At 46.9% G+C, this 27,274-nt stretch overlaps 2 protein-coding genes across 3 annotated transcripts in view; one reads left to right on the top strand and one right to left on the bottom strand.

Annotated features, from left to right (window-relative positions):
* LOC124509715 (uncharacterized) overlaps nucleotides 1-1,570 on the bottom strand; it is a 10,654-nt gene extending 9,084 nt beyond the window's left edge. Inside the window, exons 1-4 of the mRNA XM_047076407.1 lie at nucleotides 1,438-1,570; nucleotides 1,196-1,351; nucleotides 675-1,016; nucleotides 297-636 (exon numbers count right to left, since the gene is read on the bottom strand). Coding sequence (XP_046932363.1) covers nucleotides 297-636; nucleotides 675-1,016; nucleotides 1,196-1,351; nucleotides 1,438-1,570 — 971 coding nt within the window. The remainder of the gene's footprint in view (nucleotides 1-296; nucleotides 637-674; nucleotides 1,017-1,195; nucleotides 1,352-1,437) is intronic.
* On the top strand, nucleotides 146-27,274 carry GCNT4 (glucosaminyl (N-acetyl) transferase 4). Of its 2 annotated transcripts, none has more exons than XM_047087984.1 (2): nucleotides 146-373; nucleotides 25,398-27,274. In XM_047087984.1, the coding sequence occupies exon 2, from the start codon at nucleotides 25,399-25,401 to the stop codon at nucleotides 26,761-26,763; it is 1,365 nt and encodes a 454-aa protein (XP_046943940.1). In that variant the 5' UTR covers nucleotides 146-373; nucleotide 25,398; the 3' UTR covers nucleotides 26,764-27,274. The 2 variants fall into 2 exon arrangements, with proteins under 2 accessions (XP_046943940.1, XP_046943930.1); XM_047087974.1 differs by lacking the exon at nucleotides 146-373 and adding an exon at nucleotides 627-864.

Below are 27,274 nucleotides of genomic sequence, written 5' to 3'. Positions count from 1 at the left end.
AGCTGTAGATATTTCTTAGTTGGTTAAGTGGGTCTGAGCTTGCTTTCATTCAATTATTCCGGGATCAGGACTGGTACCGGATCCCACGCCCTCAAGGCCTGACGCCCTCACCGACCCCCCCCACCCCCAGCCCGCCCCGCTTTCTCGGGTAAAAAGGAAGCCTTCGAGTGTCTATTTGGCATGTAGGCACTGACGGAAAACAACTTTGTACCCTATTTATTGGCCATAAAGCTCCACCTTCCCACGCTGTTCCTAGATATTTCTCCCGGCTGCGTGGGACACTGTCCCAGTCTCACCAATGAGAGCGAGGCAAATCCTGCAGGGCCCGAGCTTCACAGAGCACAGCCTTGGGGGAAAGCAAGGAGTCGCAGATGTAAGTTTGCTTTGTCACCGCCCTCTGAGCGACTTTGGGCAAGTCTCTTGGATCCCCGGACCTCGGATTTCTTGTCTGTTTAACGCGGGGAGGCACCCGAACCTGGATGACGCTCAGGGCAGCGGCGCAGAGCCGCGCGGCTCGGCCGGAGCGGAGCGCGCTGCGCGCGCCTCGCAACTTTGTCCCAAGCTTGGAGCGGGGACCCCGGAGTGCAGGGGCGGGGAGCTCCCGCTGCGGGAGCGCGACGACGGCGCTCCTCCTTTCTCCTCCACGTCACGGGGGCCGCTCGGCGCTCTCCCACCCCCGGCCGAGGGAAAGCAACTCCCTAGCAGGGCGCGCCGCCGAGTTGGCGAAAGGGGAGGAGGCGGGAGCGAGCCGCCGCCGCCGCCGCCGCAGAGGGGCTGGGAGCCCGGAGCGCAGCTCGCGGCCCCCTCCCGGACGGCCTCTGCAGCCGCGGGGACCCCGCGTTCGGGGCTCCCCTGCTCCCTTTCGTAAGTCGACTTGGCCACGCAGGCCAGCGAGGAACGGCCGGGGCCGGGGTGCAGGGCTCCGATCCCAGCCACAGAGTGGCCGGGACGGCCGGACCCTCTCCTCCTCGAGACTTTGACTTTCCCGCTAGGGAAAACTTGGGCGCCGCGTTGCTCTCGGGGGGGGGGGGGGGGTGGGGGGGTGGGGGGGGGGCGGGGACGCCGACCACGGGGTGCCGCAGCGGGATCCCGGGCTGAGCCCCGGCCTGGCTGCGCGCCTAGCGGGTGCCGGGAGGAAGGGCGCGGGCACCCGGCGGGCGGAGATGGAGTCGGGGGCTATTGCGGGTGACCCCACCTCGGCACTCGCGGACGCCGCAACTTCGGGAACCCGCGCGGCGTGTCCGCACCAGGGTTTCCCCGGACTCTCCCCGAGCGGTGAGAACGCGGCTCCGCACGCGCCCTTTCCGAGGCGGGGGGCCCGCAGTTTCCGTCCCGCGGCACAAGGGCCGCTCTGGCGAGGGGCGCCAAGGGGGAGGGGGCGCGACGCCGGCTATTCCCACCTCCACCCCCCCCCCCAACCCAGCGCTCCAGCCTCACCGCAGCCCCAGCGCCGCCGGCGACGCTGCCCGAGACTCGGGTCCCTGGCGTCCTCGTCCCTGGTAGGCGGGAAGCGCGTGGGCGGGAGAGGGACGAGGCGCTCGGGGATGGGCTGCACCAGTGGCTTGTCCATTAGCACTGGGCGCTCTGGGGCGGAGGGGAGGGGTGGGGTGGGGTGGTGGGGTGAGGTCTCACCAGTTTGGAGATCGCAAGCTGTGGGGCGGACCTCCTGGCGATGCCCTCCGCAGGGACGAGCTTCGTTGCTTTTTAAGGTCAAGTTTTCGTGCCGCAGAGCTGACCAGGACGTCCCCCCTGCGAGGTGGCCGCGCCGCTCAGGCAGGCTTGGAGCCTCCGGGGATCCAAGCCAAGAGGTCTGGACTCTCGAGTCAGTTTACCATCTTTACTTAGACTGACGGCGTGAGTGAGCTGGTATTGCCTGGTAGTTTTAGAACCAAGTTCTCGGTCTTGGGGAGGTTTTCCGGGTTGTTGTCGCACGGGAAGCTTGTGATTTGCCCCCTTACCTGGGCACACGAAGAGGTGGTGTTAGCCCTCAGACCTTACCCTTCCCTCTTCTCGTCCGTACAGTTGAAGAGGAACAACCCAGAATATTAAGGGAATTAGGGCTAATGTTAAGTAGTATCCCGTGAGAGTTGGTAGACATAGAAGTCACCCTTCTTGATCTTACATGCATGAAGCGTGCCCTTATCAAACCACTTATCAGCCTAAGGCATTTTAGAACCTAACTGTCCCTTTTGACAGCCTTCGTTGATAGTGTCTTGAGGAAGTAAAATCTTTAAAAATAAATGAATGATGGCAGGGAACATTTCTGTGCTGCACTTTCCAAGGATCCAATAGTGTCTGAGAAATGACCGATTAAGATGCTGTTGAATTACCTCTTTTATTAGCAGAGAAACAATAGCCAAAGAATTTGGTTGTGTGGTCCGGAGTTCGGAAAGCTGATAGAAGAATTTGGGAGAGGGGGAGATGAGGAGCAGGGTTCCTTCCTGTTTATTGCTTGTACTCATTCCAGAGTTAACTCATTCCAAAGTGATTTGCTAAATGCCACAGTTATCAGCACGGTGGTAGGTAGGAGTGAATGGCATAATTGGGGAATAAGTCAAAGTCGGCACTTGATAGCACCATGCCAAGTAAGTACCCTCAAGATAGGCAGGCAGTAAATAGTTATCAATGTGACTTTGGATGAATGCAGATCATGGCTGCAGTGGGAGGTGGGGGGTGGGGGGTGAGGAAGTAGGGAATGTACATGACTGTGCCCAGCTTCTGTTTTCTCCCTTGAAAATCACTGAATACTGCAGCTGCTAGCTTGGTTGGTAACCTGGGGCTTATCTTAGGGCCCCTACCAGAAGTAAACTGTGTCTCCTTCAAAGAAAGGATTTCCTTCTTAGGCTGGGAAGTGGAAGAAAGCAGCACGAGAATGGGATTATGTGATGCCGGATTGAAAAGTCAATTCATCAATCCAAATTTGTTGAGACCTTACTATAGGTCTGGCCAGTGCCGTGTGCTGTTGGGGGGGGGGGGGGGGGAAGGGGGCAGATGTGCTGAGTCTGGGAAAGAGGCAGGTGGCTTTCTGGGGGAGATTTAAGGTGGGCCTCATGGATGAGTGGGAGTGGTGTCCACTAAGTGCACGGAAGAGAAGGGGGAAAGGAGCATTCTCCCCGCCCAGGGAGCAGCGTGCCCTGAGACAGAAGGACTAGCAGAGAGTTTGTGGAATGGAGAGGTCCAGTTTGATGTGAAGGGAGAGTGGCACAGGTGAGGTGAGCAGGTGCCAGGGCTACATGATGCCAGGCCTTGGGGCCCTTTTGTGGAATTAATCCTCTGGACAGTTTCACACCTGAGAGTGTCCTGGTGAGAGTTGCATTCAAAACAAAACAAGACTAGGTTTGCTGTGTGAGAATGGATCTGAGGTACCCGGAAGGTAAACAGGGCTGTTCCAAGGGTCTGAGAGGCCTGGGGGTCTGGGCTGGGCTGAGGCCGTGGCAGCAAGTGCTTGCATTCAAGGCAGACTCTGAAGCGGGACTTTTGTGTGGAGAGGGCAGGGTGACTCTCTCCAGGTTGTGGCAGATGTTGCTGCCATTCATAAAAAACGGAACATTAGGGGAGGGTCAGGTTTTGGAGGAAAGATATGTTCAGTTGGTTGAGTCTGAGACCCTGGCTGATACTCCAGTGGAGTAGGCGTCACCTGTGCTGGGGCACTATTTAACATTTGGGGTGGCCGGGGCAGGGGTATGGACCTGGGACAGAGGCCCTGCCTTCATGGGGAGAGGTGAGAGCCAGGGGGGCGCGTCTCACACATGGGAGCGAGCACCTGCCGGGTCTGCGGGGCGCGCTGCGGGCTGAGGACTGGCAGTGGCCTCCACGCTTGCCTCCCTGGAAGCCACTCCTCAGGTGAGAGGAGGGAAAGGGGGATGGCTTTTGTGAGATGAGGGAGCTTCACACACAATACGTGAAAGGGATGGAACGAAGATACTGGAGTCCCTTCAGGTGAATACAGTCTGATTGGGCTGGCATTTTGACATCGAACTCCCGTAACTCTCAGCATCTCACAGAAACAGTACTTTGAAGCACATATGACTGTGAGATGTGAACTTTGACTTCGTGAATCATGCAAACTTAATGTTTCGTAGTAACACAGCTGAAAATGGGGCAACAGAGCAGCAGCTCCACTGAGTGGCCCCTGGAGCGATACTGCTGAGGCCAGTTCTGGCTGTGCCGCTCCCTCGCTTACCCATGAGAGTTTCCTGGCCTCTGAAATGACACCACATGGACGGGGCGCACGCTTGATCGTACCTTCTCATGGGCTGTGGTGAGGATTGCACGTGTGCATCCCGCACGCACAACGTGTACACGATGTGTGCATTGTGCCGGCCTGTAAGCCTTAGTGCTGGTGGTTTTAGGATGATGTCACCTCATTACTTCCAGATGTAGGATCTGAGAACCAGAGAATTGGGAGAACTTGTTCAAGGCCATAGAACCGAACAGTGGCCAAGTTCAGGCTAGGATCCCGTTTGCCTGACTCCCGGACAGGGGCGCCTTCCATTTAACAGGCTAACCAGTGTCAGGTGCTAGGTGCCATATAAAATTAACTGTAATAAAAGAATCTGGTCACTGCTCGCCAGACTGTAGAGAAGCAAAGCAGATAATATCAATGTCAAAGCTTACAGACTTTTCCCAAGCAATTTAGAAGTGTATGTTTTGTATTAATTTGCATTGCTTTGCATGTCATTGTATATGCATTCCATATGCTGGTAATTTTCCTACTGGGATTGAAAGGCTAAAGCTTCAAGTATATAAGATCAAATAAAAATTAATCAGGAATTGAATGCAGCTGGTTCGAAATCTAATGGGTCCCTGGGCACGGTGGGCTCGGTGTGGGCTTTTGGGGGGAAAGGACTGGATCAGTATTTACTATTTTAGCAGATGTGGGAAGCCAGATACCATTTGATGAAAGCAGGTCACATTTTAATATGTAATGAGGCTTGACCTGCCGAATATAATACATCAGGACAGGATGCATGGAAGAATACCAGAAGGAGACTGCCCACTACGTAAAATGCAAGAAATGAAGCAGAGAGAGAGATAGAATTTTGCTCTATGAAGCTGAACTAATAAGAAATGCTAAGGGTCAGAAGTAAAGGTGAAACTTCTGTTCAGCAACATAAAATTTTAAAAAGAGCACAATCTTAAAAATAAATGTGTGTTTTTTTTAATGTTTATTTATTTTTGAGAGAGAAACAGATGGTGAGCAGGAGAGGGGCAGAGAGAGAGGGAGACACAGAATCTGAAGCAGGCTCCAGGCTCTGAGCTGTCAGCACAGAGCCCAACATGGGGCTCGAACTCATGAACCATGAGATCATGACCTGAGCTGAAGTCAGACACTTATCTGACTGAGCCACGCAGGTGCCCCAATATGTGGGGTTTTAAAACCAATAAATTATCCCTAATTTGGACTTGCTGGGGAATGGCCTTTGTGTCTTAGTAAAATCTCAGAAATACATACATGTTTTTTTCTGAATTACAATTTTGTTTCTCAGAGTATGGTCCCTGGACCAGCCACGTCAGCCTCCCCTGGGAACTTAGAAATGCAAATTCCGAGACCACCCGGATCTGCTGAATGGGAACCTCTGGGGATGGGGCCCAGCACCCTGTGTTTCAATATTTGGAGCCAGCTTTCATTCTTCTTGAATTTTTGTTTCTTCATTCTCGACCTTCCGTTTCCCTCTTGTGTTCACGAGCTTCTCACTGTTCTGCTTAACTTCTGCTGGTCAGTGTCCTTGTGGGGGGTTGTACCCAGACACAAACCCATCCCTTCCTCCGCCCCAGGGTCTAACCCCGGGGAAGATGCTTCCTGAGGGCCCTCTAAGCTCTCAGGTTGTGCAGCCCTGTGGTTCTCATGCTTCCCAGAACCACACTGATTTGGGTTTTGGTTTGCATCTGCTGCCTTTAAAAAAAAAAATCTTTTGGCAGTCTCATCCCCAACAAACTGTTACTCCCCCCAGACATACAGTCCGCCAAACCCTGAACTGTTCTCTCCAGATGCTCCTGTTAAACCCCATTTCTCCATCTGCTGTGAGTGCAGTTAATTTCTTGGACCTAAGCGCTGGTCTTGGTACTGACGTTAGATTGCATCTTACTGGATTCAAGTCGTCCAAATCTGTTTGGATCCTCCTTCTGTCCTCTTTCGTATAAACCTTCATGTCCTCTGCTGATCTGGCTGCTGATGTCCTGGCCACAGGAATTAATAACAATGTGAGTAGCTTTGGTAGAGGCCTTCCTCACGGTTAATGAGGCTTAAAAACTTGGCATCTTTTGCAGTCCTTGTGGGGCTGACATCAGAAGAATTGTCATCAGCCCATCGTTGTTTGGTTTAAATTACGGCTGCTCTGAAGCGTCCCCATGCGGTTGCTCCGAGAGAGGGAGAGGACGAGAGGACCATCTTCTCTGACTCCAGCCTCCGTGTCCCCCTACCCCGCACCCCTTGTAGTCACTGGCAGCTTAAGGTCAGGAGCTCCATGACTGTTCTTGTTGTCCTGATTGGTTTATACTGTCAGCTTAGGGGGTTTTCTGTAAGTGACACAGAGGTAAATTTCAGCTTCTTTATAGTCAGATTAGGATGGATTCAGATATTTCAAAATAATAGGAAGCAATAATTGTGCCTTGTCATTTCCCTCTCCTTCACCCCACCCCTCACAACCACCACTAAGCTCTAGACTTGAAGAGGGTTTTGTGCTAAAGCTTACATTTTACCGAAGAGATTCAGGTTATTTAAAATTTTTTTTCAGGTAGAATTTTGTCCATATATGGCTTTTAAAGGAATATAATTAGATACTTTAATTGCACAAAGTTTAAGAATGTAAAAAGCAGGTGCCCCCGGGTGGCTCAGTCGGTTGGGCGTCTGACTTCGGCTCAGGTCACAATCTTGCTGTTCATGAGTTTGAGCCCCACGTTGGGCTCTGTGCTGGCAGTTTAGAGCCTGGAGCCTGCTTCAGATTCTGTGTCTCCCTCTCTCTCTGCCCCTCCCCTGCTCTCTCTCTCTCTCTCAAAAATAAATAATATAAACATTAAAAAACAATTTAAAAAAAAAGAATGTAAAAAGCAGAACAACTTTATGGCAAGAATGCTTTTAGCCATGGTTGCTAGAGCATGAAAGAGTGCCTGGAATCCAACACTGTGCTATCATTCATGATCCGTATCCAGTCCTACCCAAGCCCTCTCCCACGTACTTTCCCCGGGCACTGAAAGACTAGCTTTAAACCAAACTGCAAAGATGTCCATAAAATTCAAGCCTGCTTTCCCATCCAAGATGCTACCAAACGCCTTTTGAGGTGATGTGCTCTCTTGCCGTGGCAAGCAAAACAAAAGTGCCTGGTGATAAGGGAGCTCTTTGTAACCTCAAGGTAATCTCTATGAATACTCTGGACTTCTAGCTCTTTGATTGCTTTTCTTCCTTCCCCAGTCCCTTCTGTTGCTTTCCTCATCTAGTTAAGGGGCAAACAGATGAGGTGGTCCCTTTGGAGGAGAGTTTCCTGTCTGTGTTCAGGCTCAGACAGTCAGCCTGTCTGCTCTTGGATAGGTTGGACCTGTTTCTAAAAGTTCTGCAAACCGTGGTATTTCTCCTGGTCGTTTTCCAGATCCAGACAGCCAGTGACAGCAGCTCGTTCAGACTGCAGCAGAGGGTGGCCACCTGTGCCCAGGACCAGGAAGAGCAAAGCCTAACGTAGCTCCTGTGCCGGCCAGCCTTCCTTCTCTCTTCCTTCTGCTCCTCTGCATCATGGTGGCATATTTGGAATATTTGCATTGTCGTGTCCTTTCTCCACACCCCCACGTAACGCCTGGGTGCAGCAAGGAGGGGCTCTCTCTGCCCAGCCACCCTCTTCCACCAGGTTCTTTCTTCCTGCAGCCATTCCAGCAAGCACCCTGCCATACTCTCGGGCAGGCAGAGTCGGATATAGTATCCGAGGGGTCAGGAGACGGAAGTGGAGTGACGCTCAAGGCAAACACAAATTAAGTTCCAAAGACTAGATCGTGAAAAAGTACTAAGGGAATAACACGGAGATCGTGGAGCTGAAGGAAGGGGATGTGGAACCAGAGAAGAGATCCTTAAAAGGAGGGACATATAATTAACACTGTGCCAGGAAAATCCCTGAATAAAAATCATTTCTATATGCCACCTGGTGATTATAATTCTGAGAGATTATACAGTAAAATTCAGAGGTACCAAAGTAACTTGGGATTTCTTGGGACCTCGCTATTTATTTCTCTCTGGATCCCTCCAGGCAGGACAGTTTCTATTATCTCTCCAGAATCTAACATAGCGCCTCCCTGGCACATGGTGGGCACACAGTAGACGTTTGCTGGATGGACAGGCAAGCAGTTGAAGGGGGATAGAAGTAGGATATACAAGCATGAAGGTGTGTACAAAAGAGGTGAAAGCAGGGACATGAACAGATATTTGTACACCCACGTCTGTAGCAGCATTATTCATAATAGTCAAAAGATTGAAGCGATGCAAGCATCCACCAACAAATAGCTAAACAAAGCATGGTGTATACGTACAATAGAATATCATTCAGCCTTCAAAGGAAGGAACTTTAGATGGATGCTGCAGTACAAATGAACTTGGAAGACATGATGATAAGTAAAATAAGGACAGAGGCTGTGATTCCTTTCATACGAGGTTCCCAGAGGAATCAAATTCATAAAAAGAGAAAGTAGGGGGGTAGCTTCCAGGAACTGCAGAAGTGGGGGGGAATCAGGAGTTAGCGTTTAACAGGTACAAAGTTTCCACTGGGGAGGATGAAAAAATTCTGTGGATGCAGGTGGTGATGGTTGTACAACCATGTGAATATATTTGATGCTACAGAAGTTAAAAATGGTTAAAATTGTAACCATTGATCCATCCATGTCCCTCTACCTCTCCATCCATCCATCCACCCATCCATCCACCATTTGTCCACACACTCATCCACCCACGATGTCTCCATCATTTATGGAATGGCTTTTCTAGGATAAACTAGGAAGCAGAGACTTCTTAGCACTGATGATTAAAATGGTAAAATTTATATTAAGTATATTTTAACCACAATAAATAATAGAAGAAAGAATATTTTTATGATCATCGACTAGTTCATAAATACGGAACAAGCAGAAGATATTTTCATAACAAAGTAGTGAACCGGGTCATACTTGGAACACGTACTTACAGAAGGACGACAGCAGTGACCCCAGACTTACTGAGATGTTTAAGACCATGCTACTAAAAATGCGTTGCCTGCATCTCCGTATGAGGCGGAGACTTTGGAAGCCTTGCAGTCCTGCGCACTCCCGTTTACCCCCTTGATTCCCGCTTTAAAAAAAGAAAAAAAAATTTATTTTGAAAAAAATCTCAAAGGGCGCCTGGGTGGCTCAGTTGGTTAAGCGACCGACTTCGGCTCAGGTCACAATCTCGCGGTCCGTGAGTTCGAGCCCCGCGTCAGGCTCTGTGCTGATGGCTCAGAGCCTGGAGCCTGCTTCCGATTCTGTGCCTCCCTCTCTCTCTGCCCCTCCCCCGTTCATGCTCTGTCTCTCTTTGTCTCAAAAATAAATAAACGTTAAAAAACAAAATTTAAAAAAAAAAAATCTCAAGCCTACAGAAAAGTTGTAGGACTACGACAGTGGGCACGGCCTCATTTCCCCTGGAGCAGGTGAATGTGGAAGGCTTTGCTATGGCTTCCGCACCATCCTGCCCAATGGAGAGCCCTGGCTGTCGCCCCCTGGAGGTGGTGTCTGGGTGCAGGAGCCGGTGTGGCACGTTGAGGATGAGCCCAGTCCCTGCCTGCAGAACGGCCCCTGGACTATGGTACTGGGTGCTCCTCTTGCTTAAATGCTTTTGACCCCTTACTGTCATGCAACCTATGTGCCCGTCTGCTTTTCCTGCCAGAATGTACCCCACGCAGGAGCTCAGTCAGTCATCACAGTACCCATGGGAGTCAGCACCTTGGCCTCTTTCACAGGTATAAGGAGGCAGGGGACTGACTAGACTGGTGAGCTTCTTAGTGAAGTCAGGACTTAAATTCAGAACCGCTGGCTTTAAGTTCCAAACCGGCTATGCTGTAAATAGAGGGGTAGAGCAGGAGGGTATGATGCAGAGGGGTCAAGTGTGGCAGGGAAGAGAGGAATGGGGTCAGGCAGGTCAGGGAGGGAGGGGGCGATCGGAACTACTCGGCATGTTTCACCCTAAGTGGCGCTGTTATCTTCCTTGACAGGTGGGAAGCTTGTTACAGATAAACTCACAAGAAGGCAGCCTGCCCAAGTTGACTTTCAGAGATTATGTGGCCTTCCCCCTGCTGGTGACCAGAACCATACAAAGTAGAGGTTTGCCGAGAGCTGTGTTGTGTTGTACCTGAAGCATGGTGTGCACACTGCACGGTTTGTGCCAGTATCAGAGGCAATTTGGTCAATCGTGGAGACTACTTTCCTTCAGATGTTTACCTAAAACCTCCACCTGCCTCTAGTTTGCTCCGCCTGAGACCTAGAATTTCACGCTTGACCACATACAGATTGTACTGTTGGACAAGTAGTTGTACCTAGTCATTGTAACCTAGTTTATATATTTTTATTTTTTTAATATTTACTTACTTATTTTTGATAAGAGAACGGCAGAGGGGCAGAGAGAGAGAGAGAGAGAGAGAGGGAGAGAGAGAGAGGGAGAGAGAGAGAATTCCAAGCAATCTCCAGGCTCCGTGCCATCAGCGCAGAGCCCTACACGGGGCTCAAACTCACAAACCGTGAGATCATGACCTGAGCTGAAACCAAGAGTTGGATGCCTAACCAAATGAGCCACCCAGGCGCCCCCATATTGTAACCTCATTTCCATTTAAGCTTAATCTTGCTTGTGTGTGAAGCTTGCTTGATATGCATGAAACATTCCCCTTTTCAAATGCTCATCTTCCAAAGTGCATCTTTGCAAAGTTGCTTAAACATGTGAGGGCTTATTTTTCTCACATGACAAGAATACAGCATGGATGTTTGCTGCGGCTGGGTCAGGGCTTTGAGGCTTTCTGGGCTGTGGTTGCTGATATTCTCTCAGCCTGCTCTTCATGGTCCCAGCATGGCTACTATAACTCTAGCCGTCCTGTCGGACTTCCAGGCAGAAAAGTGCGTTCTTTGTTTATTTAAAACAAAAACAAAAAAAGGACAAAATGGCGTACTTCCCCCTGAATCAGGTTCCTTTAGAGAACTTGCCCAGATACCCCGCAGTATAATATACTGTTATTGACTGTTCCTCTTCAGTGGAGGCTGAAGAAAAAAGCTTTTAGAGGGGCATATTTCTGCCGCCAACAATGTAGGGGTTCGCTTGGTAAAGAAGGAAGGGAGGATGGATGTTGGAAAGCAACCGGCCGTCTCTATCAGAGCCATAGATGAAGTCCTTACGTACCGGGTCTGTTGCTGACTTTCAGCTCACTGATCTGTGTCTGTTCTGGTACCAGCACCCGACTGTTCTGATGATTGTAACATTATAATCCGTGTGAACATCTGAAGAGGCTGTTTCTTACTTTTGCATTCTGTACCGTTGGCATGTAAGTTTGCTTAGGTGGTTTTTCACTAAAGTCTTCGACTTCTTTATTACATTAATCCAAAATCTAAACCTTCGTATTGAGGGACCTGTTATCTTCATTAAAACTATTGCTAGAATACATCCTTGTAGCAGATGCCAACTGGAGAGCTTCCTGGAGTAATTTCTAGATTTGACTTTCTGGAGGTACTTTCCACGAAATCCTGCTTTGAAAATTCCTATTTGGGCAGAAGTTTTTCTAGCACTGCTGATTGTATTTGTTCCACCTGTTTATCTTAATTTTAAATTCCTGGGCCTTAACTTTGTGGCATCTATAGGCACACAAGCTCTCAGGGCAATATGTACATTGTAAACCGAGAACACAGATCTTACGGAATGGTAGAGTCAGGCCAGAGTAGCTGGCCTTGAATTTTTTAGTGGAAGTAGAGAAGTGTACTGAAGTCTCCAGCTCAGCCCCCCACCGCATCGACAAAACCCAGCAAACAAAGGCACTCTTCTGAAGATGTAAAATTGAGTGTGTCCAATCCATTCGTAGAGAGTGTGGCCTGGCCTTAAGCCATCCCTGCCATCCATATTCTTCATTCACATCTGTTTATCCCCACGCTGCCTCTGTGATGTGGTGACGAACATTAAAGATTCTACTTCAAGTGCACACATGGAAATCAGAGTAGCTGTATCTCTTCTGCTGCTACCTCTGAGGAATTCATTTCGGCCAGTATAAAATATGAAGTTAGCCGTACAATAGCAAATAAGTGCTTCTAGAAATTTCGGGGTGGGCGGTGAATTATATACCATGCAGACCTTGGGGGGGAAAGAGTTTTTTTCTCTTTCTAGCACACTAAACATACAGTTAAAAAAAAGACACCGGTGTCTTTCAATTCAGTTCTTCTTCTTTGTAGAAAAAGAAGCCAAGATATACTCAATCCACATTTTACATCTAGAATATTAAATATATTTTTGTTCTGTATTGTGTCCAGCTAAGTGTGGAAGGCAGAGAAGAGAAGGAGAATCTAAGAAAGAATGTAAGATTGGGGTTTATAAAGCTTGAGAGGCAAACTTCAAGTACATCAATTAACCTCTTTTTTGTTATCTTTTGTATCTGCAAAGGAAGTAACATTTCATTTAAGCTGTTTCCATCCAAGCTAAAATTTAAGAGCATAGATATTTTTGAAATCCACCTTTCCTTGTTTTTGTTTTCCTGTAGAAAAAAAGCTCTTAATGTTTTGCAACATAATGAGGGTCACAAACCGTTAAAAAAGTAAACACTTCATTCAGTAGTATCATTTATGGCCCTTTAGATTTCCTGCTAAAGACTTAGCCCTGTGGTTTTGCCCAATAAGATACACACACAGGGGTACATGGGGGGCACTTGGGTGGTTCAGTCAGTTAAGCGTCCAACTTGGGCTCAGTTCGTGAGCTCACGGTTTGGGGGTTTAAGCCCTGCATCAGGCTCTGTCCTGACAGCCTGGAGCCTGCTGCAGCTTCTGTGTCTCCCTCTCTTCTCTCTGCCCCTCCCCTGCTTGTGCTCTCTCTCTCTCTCTCTCTCTCTCTCAAAAATAAATAAACATAAAACAAAAACAAAAACGGGTGCCTGGGTGGCTGCTTCAGTTAAGTGTCCAACTCTTGATTACAGCTCAGGTCATGATTTCACGGATTCTTGGTATAGAGCCCAACAGGGCTCTGTGCTGACAGTGTGGAGCCTGCTCAGGATTCTCTCTCTCCCTCTCCCTCTGCCCCTACCCTCCTTTCACTCTCTCTTCCTCAAACAACAACAACAACAACAAAGCAGAAAAACCCATATACAACCAGCTTTTGATGTTTGTCCTGTGAACCAAAGGCAACGAAGCCAGAGCAAAGTTGGCCACCTCCCAGTTTTTGTGACTATAAAAAACCTGGCTGAATTCAGCACTTCTTTTGCTCCATTGCTGCAGTCCAGATTTCAAATGACCTTGAGGGACCACCGTCCGGTAAATGCATCCTGACGTGGGTTGCTCGTTCTTCCCCCCCCCCCCAAAACTAAGGGGCTCCACTTAAGTTACTGGTTGAAAGGATTATCAAGAGGTGGTTGACAAACTGATGTTCACAAGCCCTGGGCCTGTGGAGGAAGCTGTCAGTTGTGCCACGTTCTGCCGGCACCCCCACCACATCCCCTTTGGATGAGGGGCGTCCCGCTTTCCTGCACCGAGACCGTGTTAACCCTCTGAGCCCCTGAGCACTGGTAGAGGCCCTCGTTGAGGCTGTTGTGTGCTCCCACTGCTGTAGAGTCCTCGGTGCTGCTTTGCTTGTGATGTGGTCCTTAGGGATGGTTTTGCCAAGCAGGGACGCCCGAACGGGTCACTGCAGCTTTGTACTGTCTGGAGAAGCATTGCCCCTGAACATACTGAATGGAGGGAAAAATTGTATAGCGTCTGCCATCCGTAGTTACAGAAGCTGGTTAGCTGAACGTGACTGAGCGGAACTGGCTACATGTGTCTCCCTAGGTATCTTTATTTTTTTAGGAATAATAATTGCATACATTTTTAATGCAGAAATTTAAACTTTTCAGAAGGCATGTAATACAGCAACGTTTCAATATTTGCCAAAAATCCTAGTGGAAAAGCACAAAAATATCATAATACCATCTAAAAGATAAGGAATTCTTTGGTTATCAGTCTTTCGAAAGATAATGAGCAGGTGGAGGGGAAAAAAAATAAAAACCTCTAACAATTAACTAGAGTAACTATGTTCCTGTCTTTCAAGATCCAAGACAGGTGTATGTCTTTAGGAACAATATATATACAGACATTGACAAAAAAGACCGTTGTCAGGGAGTGAAAACAAAAAATAATTAGAATGTCAGAATGAAGGAAGCAATGCATGTTCTGTTTTAGAAAAATAAAACTAGGGGCCCTAGGGTGGCTCAGTCGGTTAAGTGTCCAATTTTGGCTCAGGTCTTGATCTCACGGTCTGTGAATCCAAGCCCCACGTCAGGCTCTGTGCTGACAGCTCTGAGCCTGGAGTCTGCATGGGATTCTGTGTCTCCCTCTCTCCGCCCCTACCCTGCTCATGCTTCTCTCTCTCTCTCTCTCTCTCTCTCTCTCTCTCTCTCTCTCTCTCTCTCAGAAATAAATAAACATTAAAAAAATTTTTAGAAAAACAAAACTAAACCACAGCATACAGACTCATTCCTGGTTTTCCCAAGAAACCATTCCTCTTTTAGAGGTCCTGGTAACCAACATTTGCATACCAAAGTTGCTTTCTGTAGCCCTTTGACTTGCCTGTGTCATAGGACCTTCATGATCGCATTGCTGCATAGAAAACCATTATTCCATTTAACGCATGGGAAGTAAAGACTTACCCAAGATTAAATAAATGACTTGCCAGGGTGACTTGAGTTTTTGATGGCACAGCCCAGACTAGAACTTGGGTATTCTGACTTTGTCCCACCGAGCAACTATTCTGTGCCAGTTAGGTATGTTCCAGGTGCTGGAGGTAGAGCGGGAACAAGGTCTGTCTGGGAGACAGGCATAAACAGTCAAACAAAGTAACTGCTGCTGTGGTAAGTGCTTGGAAGAAAACAAGGAGTGCAATAGTCAGGAGAAAGACTGGAGAAGGGTGATCAGAGACAACCCAAGGAAAGGACATTTCTATTCTAGCTTGAAGGCCAGAGGTGCCTGGGTGGCTTAGTTGGTTAAGCATTCAACTTCGGCTCAGGTTGTTAATTTGTGGTTTGTGGGTTCGAGCCCTGCATCAGGCTCTGTGCTGACAGTTCAGAGCTTGGAGCCTGGAGCCTGTTTTGAATTCTGTGTTTCCCCCTCTCTCTCTGCCCTCCCCCTGCTCACTCTCTTTCTGTCTCAAAAATAAATAAACATTTTTTAAAAATAGTTTGAAGGACAGAGGGGGGCCAGTAACCCCAGGATCCAGAGAAAAATTGTCTGAACATGGGGACAGCAAGTGCAGGGGTCCTGAGGCAGGAGACTAGTGTTCTAGAAACTTTTTTTTTTTCAAGTTTATTTATTTAGTTTGAGAGAGAGAGTACATGCATGTGGGGGAGGGGCAAAGGGAGAAAGAATCCCAAGCAGGCTCCACGCTGTCAGTGCCGAGCTGGAAGCAGGGCTCTGTTTTGCTAACCAAAACTTAGAAGGCAAGTGTTGCTTAAAGTAGAATGAGCAAGAAAAGCAGAATAGGATGAAGTTGGAAAGGAAGGTAGGGACAGGAACTGGCTAGGCCTTGCGGCCATCCATAGAAAGGATTTCTGATTTTATTCTAAGTACAACAGAAATCCCAGTGAAGGGTTTTAAGTGTAGGGAGTGGGACTAGGGAGCAGGAGTGGTCTGATTTATGTATTTAAATGATCATTTTGGCAACAGTACAGAGGATGGATTAGAGGGACTTTCGAGGGAGGCTAGTGAGGAAGTTATTTCCTTTAGAGGCAAGAGTGGATGGTAACTTGGCCTACAGTGGAGTGGAAAGGTGTGGATGGATTCAAAACACGTTTAGAACCAACAGGGTTCTCCTCCAAGAGATTGGAGAGGCGGCTGGCCTTGTGGTTGACAGTGTAAGCTCGGAAATTGGGCCAGAGTTGAAAGTCCTGGCTCCTCTACATACTAGCTATTTATCCTCTGTGACTCAGTTTCCTAATCTGAAAATGAGGATATTGATGGGGGGATAAAGAATGAGTAATAGGGATAATAAACCTCATAGGCTTATTGAAGGGAATAAAGAACACAAATAGTATTAGTGCTCAGTGTAGCCCATTAGGAAATGACAGGTATGTGTCCACCGAATCTGGTAGAATGACAATTTTTGTTGACTTTGACCAACAGACTCAGTCGAGGGGGCAGTGGAGCCAGGCTGGACTGAGTACCACCATGAGGGTTCTGGATACTGGGGAACAGAAGTCCCCCCTCTGTCCAGTCCTTTGAGGGAGAGCAGTTGGATGTATAAACATGTATGTGGGGCGCCTGGGTGGCTCAGTCGGTTGAGCATCCGACTTCAGCTCAGGTCATGATCTCACACTCCGTGAGTTCAAGCCCCTCGTCGGGCTCTGTGCTGACAGCTCAGAGCCTGGATCCTGCTTTGGATTCTGTGTCTTCCTCTCTCTCTGCCCCTCCCCTGCTCATGTTCTGTCTCTGTCTCAAAAATAAATAAAAACATAAAAAAATTAAAAAAAAAACCCATGTATGTAGTGGAGGAAACATATTCTTGGCATCCCAAGAGTGAAACAGTGTTAAATGACAGCTAGGACTCTGTTTTCTCATCTAGAGAAGGAGGACTTTGGACTCAATTACCATTAAAGTCCTTTGTCAGTTTTAGGATTTTGCTTCTAGGCTTCTTCAGGAATTATGGGATAATTAATTAAGCTTTGGTGAAGAAGGCCCAGAAAAGTAAATTCTATTATTGAATTTTTTTTTTTCCTACAGAAAAGTATGTTGACCTCAGTTAGAAATTGTTTACTTTCGAACAATTTATAGACACAGTTCAGGATAGGACTTAATCACAGTATATTGTGAAATGAAAAAAACAGATAAGACAGGATCTGTATAGTGAAACTTCTTGTTAAAAAAAAGCAAGTCCACAAAGGTGTCGTTATTGAAAATGGTCTGGAAGGACAGAAGGTCCAGGGGCGCCTGGGTGGCGCAGTCGGTTAAGCGTCCGACTTCAGCCAGGTCACGATCTCGCGGTCCGTGAGTTCGAGCCTCGCGTCGGGCTCTGGGCTGATGGCTCGGAGCCTGGAGCCTGTTTCCGATTCTGTGTCTCCCTCTCTCTCTGCCCCTCCCCCGTTCATGCTCTGTCTCTCTCTGTCCCAAAAATAAATAAAAATGTTGAAAAAAAAAAAAAAAAAAAGAAGGTCCATAGAATGCTTTTGCCGGGTGATGGGTTACTGGTGAGCCTTAGTTCCCTCCTTACACTTTATGGACTTGTTCATTTTTTTTTAAATTTTTTAATGTTTGTTTGTTTTTTTGTTTTTTTTCAATATATGAAATTTATTGTCAGATTGGTTTCCATACAACACCCAGTGCTCATCCCAAAAGGTGCCCTCCTCAATACCCATCACCCACCCTCCCCTCCCTCCCACCCCCCATCAACCCTCAGTTGGTTCTCAGTTTTTAAGAGTCTCTTATGCTTTGGCTCTCTCCCACTCTAACCTCTTTTTCTGTTCATTTTTTTTTTTAATGGAAGTGTTTACTTTTGTAAACGGAGAATGGAAAAGCGTTTCTTTTTCCTTTTTGAGATTATAACCTGTTATTAGTGGAGGAATTGTCCTCCGTTTGTATTGTCTTTCCGGACCAATCAGGCCATTCTTATGTTTTGTATGTTCACTGTTTATCTACTCACAGTCAGATCATTATTTGCTTTGCCGTCTTCTAGAACAATGAGAATGTAAGGTCATCTGGGCAAGAAACTGGCCTTTCTGCTTTTTTTTTTAACTTGTTTTATTTTTTATTTTTTTAAATTTACATCCAAATTAGTTAGCATATAGTGCAACAATGATTTCAGGAGTAGATTCCTTAGTGCCCCTTACCCATTTAGCCCATCCCCCCCTCCCACAACCTCTCCAGTAACCCTCAGTTTGTTCTGCATATTTGTGAGTCTCTTCTGTTTTGTCCCCCTCCCTGTTTTTATATTATTTTTGTTTCCCTTCCCTTATGTTCATCTGTTTTGTCTCTTAAAAGTCCTCATATGAGTGAAGTCATATGATGTTTGTCTTTCTCTAATTTCACTTAGCATAATACCCTCCAGTTCCATCCACGTAGTTGCAAATGGCAAGATTGCATTCTTTCTAATTGCCGAGTAATACTCCATTGTATATATATACCACATTTTCTTTATGCATTCATCCATCGATGGACACTTGGGCTCTTTCCATACTTTGGCTATTGTGGATAGTGCTGCTATAAACATGGGGGTGCATGTGTCCCTTCGAAACAGCACACCTGTATCCCTTGGATAAATGCCTAGTAGGGCAATTGCTGGGTCATAGGGGAGTTCTATTTTTAGTTTTTTGAGGAACATCCATACTGTTTTCCAGAGTGGCTGCACCAGCTTGCATTGCCACCAACAATGCAAAAGAGATCCTCTTTCTCCACATCCTCACCAAAATCTGTTGTTGCCTGAGTTGTTTATTTTAGCCATTCTGACTGGTGTGAGGTAGTCTCTCATTGTGGCTTTAATTTGTATTTCCCTGATGATGAGTGATGTTGAGCATTTTTTCATGTGTTGGTTGGCCATCTGGATGTCTTCTTTGGAGAACTGTCTGTTCATGTCTTTTGCCCATTTCTTCCCTGGATTATTTGTTTTTTGGGTGTTATGTTTGATAAGTTCTTTATAGATTTTGGATACTAACCCTTTATCTGATATGTCATTTGCAAACATCTTCTCCCATTCTGTCAGTTGCCTTTTCGTTTTGCTGATTGTTTCCTTTGCTGTACAGAAGCTTTTGATTCTGATGAGGTCTCAGTAGTTAATTTTTGCTTTTGTTTCCCTTGCCTCTGGAGACATGTTGAGTAAGAAGTTGTGGCCTTTCTGCTTCTTTAGGAACTCGTAGGGTGCTGTGGGGGTGTTGAGGAAATGCATCCCGGCTGAGTCATCCTCCCACGAATGGTCTTACTTGAAAACTTTCTCTCGGTTTGGTGATGAGCATGTCATCAAGAGGAGAATCAATGACCTTATTGAAATCAAGGAGCTGCGGTAGAAGGACCTTAGCTTATTCAACTACATCAGGACTTTTTTTTTTCTTTTTCTAATGAATTCATCTTTATATCAGTGTACTTAAGTGACGATCCTTCTTTGGAAAACTTTAGGAAGAAACAAATTCCTGATATTTCTAAATCAATAAAGTCTTCAAATCCTATTTTTCATACTAACATGTATGGATATTACGTTTAAGAATTCGAAAGTGGCTCACAGAGGGAATATTCTTCATGTGGAGAGAAAGCTTTTTAAACTAGGTACTAATTCTCAGAGAGCCTGAACTCTCAGTGACTGACTGGTCACTACGAGAACAAGTAAATCGGTAAGTAGTCAGTGACGGGATATGAGACAAGAATAACTGCCGTCAGAGTTCCGTAGGATGAGCTGGCTTTCTTTTCCTTCGATGGATTCCATGGCTGGAAGACTGACTACTCTCATCAGTAGCACCTGGCTTGCCACTGCCTCTGCCTGCAGGAATAGAATGAGCTCCTCCCCCAGTGTCCTTGCAGGCTGATTCTCCAGGTATATAATCCCTTAAACTGGGCGGAAGGTCTCAGGACTTGGCGATTTTATGTTCATCCCTGTTTCAGTTTTAGGACGGATCGGTAAGACATAGTAATGAGAAATTTCAGTCAAAGACTGAAACCATTGTGGAAACCTTTATGTTGTAAAAGACGGTATTACCTAGAAGGTTAAGAGTACATCTCTGAAGCAAGAGTCTCTGGGTTCAAGTTCCACGTGACAGGGATCCTAGCTCACCTTGGGGGACTTTCTTAATTACCACATGTTTCAGTCTCCTGTCTTGTAAAGAACCATAAAAGTAGTCCCTACCTCACTGACCCAATGAGGGGATTGCGTACATGCAGAGGGCTCAGAACATGGCCCCAGGTAACACCTCTTTGTTCGGTGACTCTTCATTAATAATAATGATGGTATTAAATTAGTAAGGAGCACTACATGGAGGCATTCAGGCATTAATTCTAAAACATTGCATTTGTGTCAGAACTTTGGGGGGAAATAGAAAATAGATTTGAAAAAATAGGACAGTAAGCCATAGGTCTTGGGCAGGATCTTTAAAGAAGTCAGGAGGAGGAGGGTAGCTTAGGCCAGGTGAAGATGTTGATGAAGGTGAAGCCACAGCCCGCATTGGCCAAGTCACCGTCAGGACTGTGTTAAAGGGCTTTGCATGCGTTACCCACTTACCTCAAAATCCCACAGGTAGTTGCTAGTATTAACGTACTTCTACTGATGTGGACACAGAGATGTGGAGACGTTGAGCAACTTGTCCAGGGTCCAGGCGGTCGGTAGGCTGTTCCTGAGCTGAAAGGGGGTCTCCTCTGAGCTGAAGTCCTGGCCGTGTGGCCGGAGGGTGAAACGTGTATCGCAGGACCCTGCGTGGCTTCTGCTTTTTCCAGCTCAGCCCCTGAGCAAGGGCTTAGCTGTCGGCTGCTCCCTTACGATGTTTCCACCTCCTACTTTGGCCAGAAAAGAGAAGGTCAACACTGTCTGCATTTCCGCACATTCTGTGTAACGTACTAGAAAACCTAGAAAACTAGGAAAAGGTTTGGAGTCAGGCAAGCTGCGCACCTCTGTGGGGTGACCCCGTTCACATGCCAGGTCTCCTGACCCCTCGCAGCTGCTCCCCGCAATTCAGGAGGGGATTTGTCGTTCCCATTTTGAGATAAGAAAACTGGGCTCCAGAGGTGAATTCGTTGGATTCAGCGTCCCTCCAAGGGATTCAAGCCCGGGTCTGGGGCATCGTGAAGCCTGCATACTTTTTCTTCTCTCCCAAGTGCCCTGCTCTTAGACAGTCCTGGGTCTTGAAACTGCTGACTTAAGGAGAGTCCGTGGACGAGCTGCTAATGGCTGTGGCCGCTTAGCCCTGACTACAGTTCTAACCACTTAGCTGAGTTCACTTTGTGTGTGCCTGCTGTTTCTTATAAGACTGTAATCAGCCCCTGGAAGGACTGGGAATAGAAGACGGTTTGGGGGAAAGGCTTCATTCAGCATCTTTGTTGGGCTTTTATTGAATTATCCTAACAGCTTGTTTCCGCTTCGCTACAGCGATATCATGTCCTTTCCAGCCCTGTCTTCATCGCTAGGAACTCGTACCTATGTGGCAGCGAACTTGGCAGCGGGCCGAGCTTCCTTATTTGCCTGGGCAGGTGGGTGGGCGCTCATTTGTATTGTAATTGTAAGACCACTTCCTGGCAGCAAAACCCTAGCCTGCTTCCTGCTCAGGGCCTGTAATAGGGAAGGATCCAGGGTGGGATGTTTGCAGAAGGTGGCCTTGCTGCCCTAGTCTCCTAGGAACCATATGGCCGGTAGAACTGGCAGTCTGGCACCCGCCAGCTCTCGTGAGCCATCAGGAGCTCGTTTCCATCCTCCAAACCTGAGGCTCGTGGGGACTCGTGAGTTAGGGCTGCGGGTGGCAGGGAGGGGAGGAAGCGCCACAACGGGCAGGTGCCTGCCACCCCCACCCCTTGCCCGCCGCTGCCCTCCGCAGCTCCTGACCGTGGATGTCACACACAGGTTCTGTCCAGGAAACAGCAGAGCCACGGTTGGAAACTGTGGTCTCTAACCTCCTGCAGGCTTTTGTGCCCACGGATGTCCTGCTGACTTCTCATCAAAGCTGGGAAGAGGCCCACAGCCCTTTTCAGGATTTGACAGAAGCTTATTCACTTCCCCCTTTCGGACTTCTCACGTGGGGAAAGGAGTGCATTTTTTTTTTTCCTCCCAAGATTTTCTTTAAAGTCCAGTTGGTTAACATAGAGTGTGGTATTGGTTTCGGGAGTAGAATTTAGTGATTCATCGCTTCCATATAACACCCGGTGGTCATCGTAGCAAGTGCCCTCCTTAATGCCCATCACCCATTTAGCCCATCCCCCCCACCCAACAGCCCTACAGCAACCCTCGGTTTGTTCTCTGTCCTCAAGAGCCTCTTATGGTTTGCATCCCTCTCTGTTCTTATCTTATTTTTCCTTCTCTTATGTTCATCTGTTTTGTTTCCTAAATTCCGCATATGAGTGAAATCATGTGGTATTTATCTTTCTCTGACTAATTTCACTTAGCATAATACACTCTAGCGCCATCCACCTTGTTGCAAATGGCAAGATTTCATTCTTTTTGATCGCCGAGCAGTATTCCATCGTATGTCTATACCACATCTCCTTTCAGTCAAAGGAATTTCTGGCCATGGTAAGCAAGGGGAGGGGTTTTACTTTGACCTGGGACAAGGTGGTATTGGAGGGCTGCTCAGATCCCTTGACATCTAGGGCTGACCCGTAGACGTATGAGCTCTCCTCCTTAAAGATGCCCAGAGGAGGAAAGGAGAATCAGACAGCCAGATGCCTGGGATGTCCCACTTCCCTCCCCTCGTTCCTTTAAAATTAACTCTCGTCCCGGCTGGCGAAGCTCAGACGTGGAACCAGAACCAGTTCCCACAGGACTTCTCACAGCAAGCCTGCCATGTCTCCCTTCCACACATGCCCTGCCACCTGCCCTCTGTGGGCAGGCGGCCACGCCCGCTAGCCCAAATCGAACCGACTAGGCACCAGGCTGGAATCAGGAAGTGTGTGCTCCAGGTGTTCTCAGGAGGGACAGGGGAAGCGTGGGTACAGAGGAGCCCTTGAAAACGGATGACAGGACAGGGAGCCAGCCTTTGCCTTTTTATGTAAGTGTGAAGATGATAGTTAAATGGTACATCATAAATGCCATGACAACTCTGGAAGACTTTGCAGACCTCTTTAGAAATGTAAGGAGATTTTTTTCATTTTACCACTATGGTATCAGGGGGAACTATTAACTGATGCTAAGTAGGGATCCCGTGGACCAGAAAAGACAAAGTAAAATTTTACTTTGGGTAAGATTCATTCTAATTCTAGCCATTTATGTACGCTCCTTCCTATGTATGAGTAATTGCCATGAACTAGGACCATGATGAGATAGATTGATTTGGGATTGATGAATCTTCGGAATCAAACTTTATCACAACACCTGCTTCTAAACATGTGCTCCAACTTCTGAAGAAACTTGTTGCCCTGTGCATGGGGAGTCAGTTTTCCCACGCTCTGTAAGAACTGGCAGGAACGTTGGCCTTGAGCCGGTGTGGATAGAACCCTACTCGTTTTGCTTCAGAGGAGAAGCCTGAGACCTAACAAAGGGACCCAGAGCCATGAGCCTAATGGGGATTCCGTGACCTGGGTGCTGATTCAGCTAATGAGAATGGAGAAGAAGGGATGGAATTGGGCGTATTTATGAGATGGCTTGTTAATGTGGACATGAGGGAAAGGAAAGAGTCATATGACCCTCCAGTTTCAAGCCTGGGTCATTGAATGGGTGGTGTCACCATAAACTGACACAGGAAACACAGGCGAGGTGAAGACGTCAGATTCAGTTTTGGACTCAGCTGGGTGCCTGTGGGATATCTAGTGGAGATGTGGAGATGTCCGTCAAGCAACTGGATGTTCATGTCAGAAGCTTGGGCAGCAGGTGAGGACTGGAGATAAAGGTGTTGGCAATGTGTGTGTGGACATCAGCGTCCAGAGGGCTAGGGAGAGTGTGCACGAGAAGAGCAGTGAGCTGAAGTAGGGCGCTGGGGAAACCCGAGGAGAGGTTGCGAGGTGGCTGGGGAGGACCAGGTTCTGAAGGACAGTCTGTTGTCCATAAGGTGTTGTTCTGTAACGAGAGTGATTCAAACAAAGTGAGTGAGGGCATGACCTTCCCAGGAGAGCTAGTTCAATTCATCTGAACTACAAAAATAAATGAGGTTCAGATTGCTTGTTAATTCTAAGACAATTGGGAACAATGATTATGTCCTCATCTAAGATTTATGGAGATGTGTTAGGAAATTGCTCATGGGGCCCTCAGACCTCCCAGTTCTCAGGATTTGAACCTCTTTGAAGCAGCTCTGTGAACTCAGCTGGTCCTCCTGTCCTCAAGCCTTGCAGTAGCACTTTCTGGTTCCCCCCTTCCTACTGCTCCCAAAATAAACTCATCTGTGCCCTCACTTGATTAGCCTGTTTTTATCTGAAAAAAAAAAAAAAGTGGTATAATCATTTTTTTAAATTCAAATACAAAGGGATATTCACGGATAAGTACATCTCCCTCCTACGCGGGCCCCTAACCCTCCACCCTCTCCCACCCCACCCTGCAAAGCAGCTCCCATTCCCAATGTCGAGTCTCCATAGTATCCTTCAGGAAATAGCCAGCCAGCTGCCTTTTCATAAATAAAGTTTTATTAGAACACGACCATGCCCTCTCATTGGTGTGTTATCTGTGGCTGCTTTCCCGCTCCAGTGGCAGAGTCGAGTACTTGTGACAGGGAAAGAAAAGTTTACCAACGTGTGCCTTTTTTCTGTAGATACGGTTTGTATCATCTTTTTTTTGACACACATGTGAGTGCACTAAACACAGTTATGCATTTTGCTTATTTCCATTTCACAGTATATCCTGGAAATTGTTCCACATGGGCACATGCAGTTTTGTCTCCAGCTTTTTCACATAGTATGGATGTAATTAATCCATACCTCAGGTGGCAGAGGGGATAAGGGAGGGGGTCTCTTCTTATAAGGGCACTAATCCATTAATGAGGGACCCACCCTCGTGTTCTAATTACCTCCCAAAGCCCTGTCTCCTAATGTCATTACCCTGGGGCTTAGCTTTCAACCTATGAATTTGGGGAGGGACATAAACATTCAGTCTATAGCAGTGGGGTTCACTGGGCTCTTCCCGTCTGACTTCAGATCTATATCTAATAAGGATCTGAAGGTAGAATCAAGATGGATGTTACTTTCAGGCTCAGTGGGCCATTTGCATCTCTGATGACCCCTTAATGACCTCTAACTCTGTAGACCTCTGCCCAAACCAGAGTAATCTCTCCCCAAATACTCTAAGTAGAAATGCAGACAGTGAAAGTTACATAGTACCTATATTTTAGGCGCTTACATTATTTGCCTTTATTTGGTAACCAATGTCTCTCAGAATTTAGGTATAGTTAACACAGCGTACCACAAAATACCACCATTCTGTGTGTTCTCACTTCCTGATTTCTGGATCCTCTTATAAGGGTGAGAACCTTGTTTCATTTACCTCTGGGCCCAGCCTTCTGCCTGGCATGTGGAAGGTACCCAGTGAATGTTGATTGAACTGAACTAATGGCCTCTTAGTTGTCTTTCTCTTATTCCACCTGAATTATTCCTTTTCCTTCTTACAGAATGAAGACATTCAAATGCTGTTTTAAATACCCAGCACAGCAGAAAGTTTTCGTCTTATTTTTAACTCTATGGCTGTTCTCCCTGTTGAAGCTTCTAAATGTGAGGAGACTCCTCTTCCCTCAAAGAGGCATTTACTTGGTTGAATACTCCCTGAGTACCTCACCTTTTGTAAGAAACAGATACACCAATGTTAAGAATGAAATCAGGTATGAAGTTAACTGTTCAGGTGTCTATGAACAGGCACCTTTGGAAATTGGCAAGAGTCTGGAAATAAGAAGGAGAGAAATCATCGACTTGGATGATGAGGATGTCGTGGCAATAACCAGTGATTGTGACATTTATCAGACCCTAAGAAGGTACCATCAAAAGCCTGTTTCAAGGGAGGAGAGAAGCTTCCCGATAGCCTATTCTTTGGTTGTTCATAAAGACGCAATTATGGTTGAAAGACTAATCCATGCTATATACAACGAGCACAATATTTACTGCATCCATTATGACTATAAGTCACCTGATACCTTCAAAGTTGCCATGAACAATTTAGCTAAGTGCTTCTCCAATGTTTTCATTGCCTCCAAAATAGAGACAGTACAATATGCCCACATTTCCAGACTCCAAGCTGATTTAAATTGCTTGTCAGACCTCCTCAAGTCTTCGGTTCAGTGGAAATATGTTATCAATCTGTGTGGGCAAGATTTTCCTTTGAAGTCAAACTTCGAATTAGTGTCAGAGCTGAAGAAGCTCAATGGGGCAAATATGTTAGAAACGGTAAAACCCCCTAACAGTAAAATGGAAAGATTCACTTACCACCATGAACTAAGACAGGTGCCTTATGAATATGTGAAGCTACCAATAAGGACAAACATCTCCAAGGAAGCCCCCCCTCATAACATTGAGATATTTGTTGGAAGTGCTTATTTTGTTTTAAGTCGAGCGTTTGTTAAATATATTTTCAACAACTCCCTTGTTAAGGACTTTTTTGCCTGGTCTAAAGATACGTACTCACCTGATGAACATTTTTGGGCTACCTTAATTCGGGTACCAGGAATACCTGGGGAGATTTCTAGGTCAGCCCAGGACGTGTCTGACTTACAGAGTAAGACCCGCCTTGTCAAATGGAATTATCATGAAGGCCTTTTGTATCCCCGTTGTACTGGCTCCCACCTTCGAAGTGTGTGTATCTACGGAGCAGCGGAATTAAGGTGGCTTATAAATGATGGACATTGGTTTGCTAATAAATTTGATTCTAAGGTGGACCCTGTCTTGATTAAATGCCTGGCAGAAAAGCTTGAAGAACAGCAGAGAGAATGGATTACTTTGTCTTCAAAAAAGTTATTCATGGCTAAAAGTCCCATAATCACATCATGATAAAATCATGACAGAAAGAAGCTATCTGATAAATGGAGCTAATATGGAACTGTGTGCTATACTATGCCCACTAACATGTGGGCTTAACCTTCTCATAGTTGGAGAGGTGTCCAAAATTCCACACATAAGGCAAAATGACCTAGGCTTTGATGACAATAAGACTGCACTTGGTCGGATGATTTTTATGTTTGTTTTTCCTTGTAATCTTATGGAGCTAAATCAGAGATCGAGTCATATGATGCCCTCAAGGCTTACCCTAATCACACTTAATACTTTAAGTTTTCCACATAGCCATCAAGAGTCTACTGGAAAGGTGTTGGCATGTGCGATAATCACATAAGTTTTTAAACCACCAGTTTCAGAGTACTGTTTAAGTGTAGTGACCAACTCTCCTTTTGTCTCTTAATTCAGCTCCCTAGACTTTTCTTAACCTTTAGAATATTACACGGAGAGGGGTGCCTGGGTAGCTCAGTTGGTTGAGCGTCTTACTTTGGCTCAGGTCAAGATCTCA

This window comes from Lynx rufus, unplaced genomic scaffold (genome assembly GCF_022079265.1).
Source record: "Lynx rufus isolate CCGP_SWC_20201006 ecotype Redwood Valley unplaced genomic scaffold, mLynRuf1.p SCAF_1, whole genome shotgun sequence".
Classification (NCBI taxonomy): domain Eukaryota; kingdom Metazoa; phylum Chordata; class Mammalia; order Carnivora; family Felidae; genus Lynx; species Lynx rufus.
This window is presented reverse-complemented; position numbering and strand designations above follow the sequence as displayed.

What these genes read in the sequence shown, in the direction of transcription:
- GCNT4 (XM_047087984.1), top strand. Translation starts at nt 25,399, where the DNA reads ATGAAGACATTCAAATGCTGTTTTAAATACCCAGCACAGCAGAAAGTT.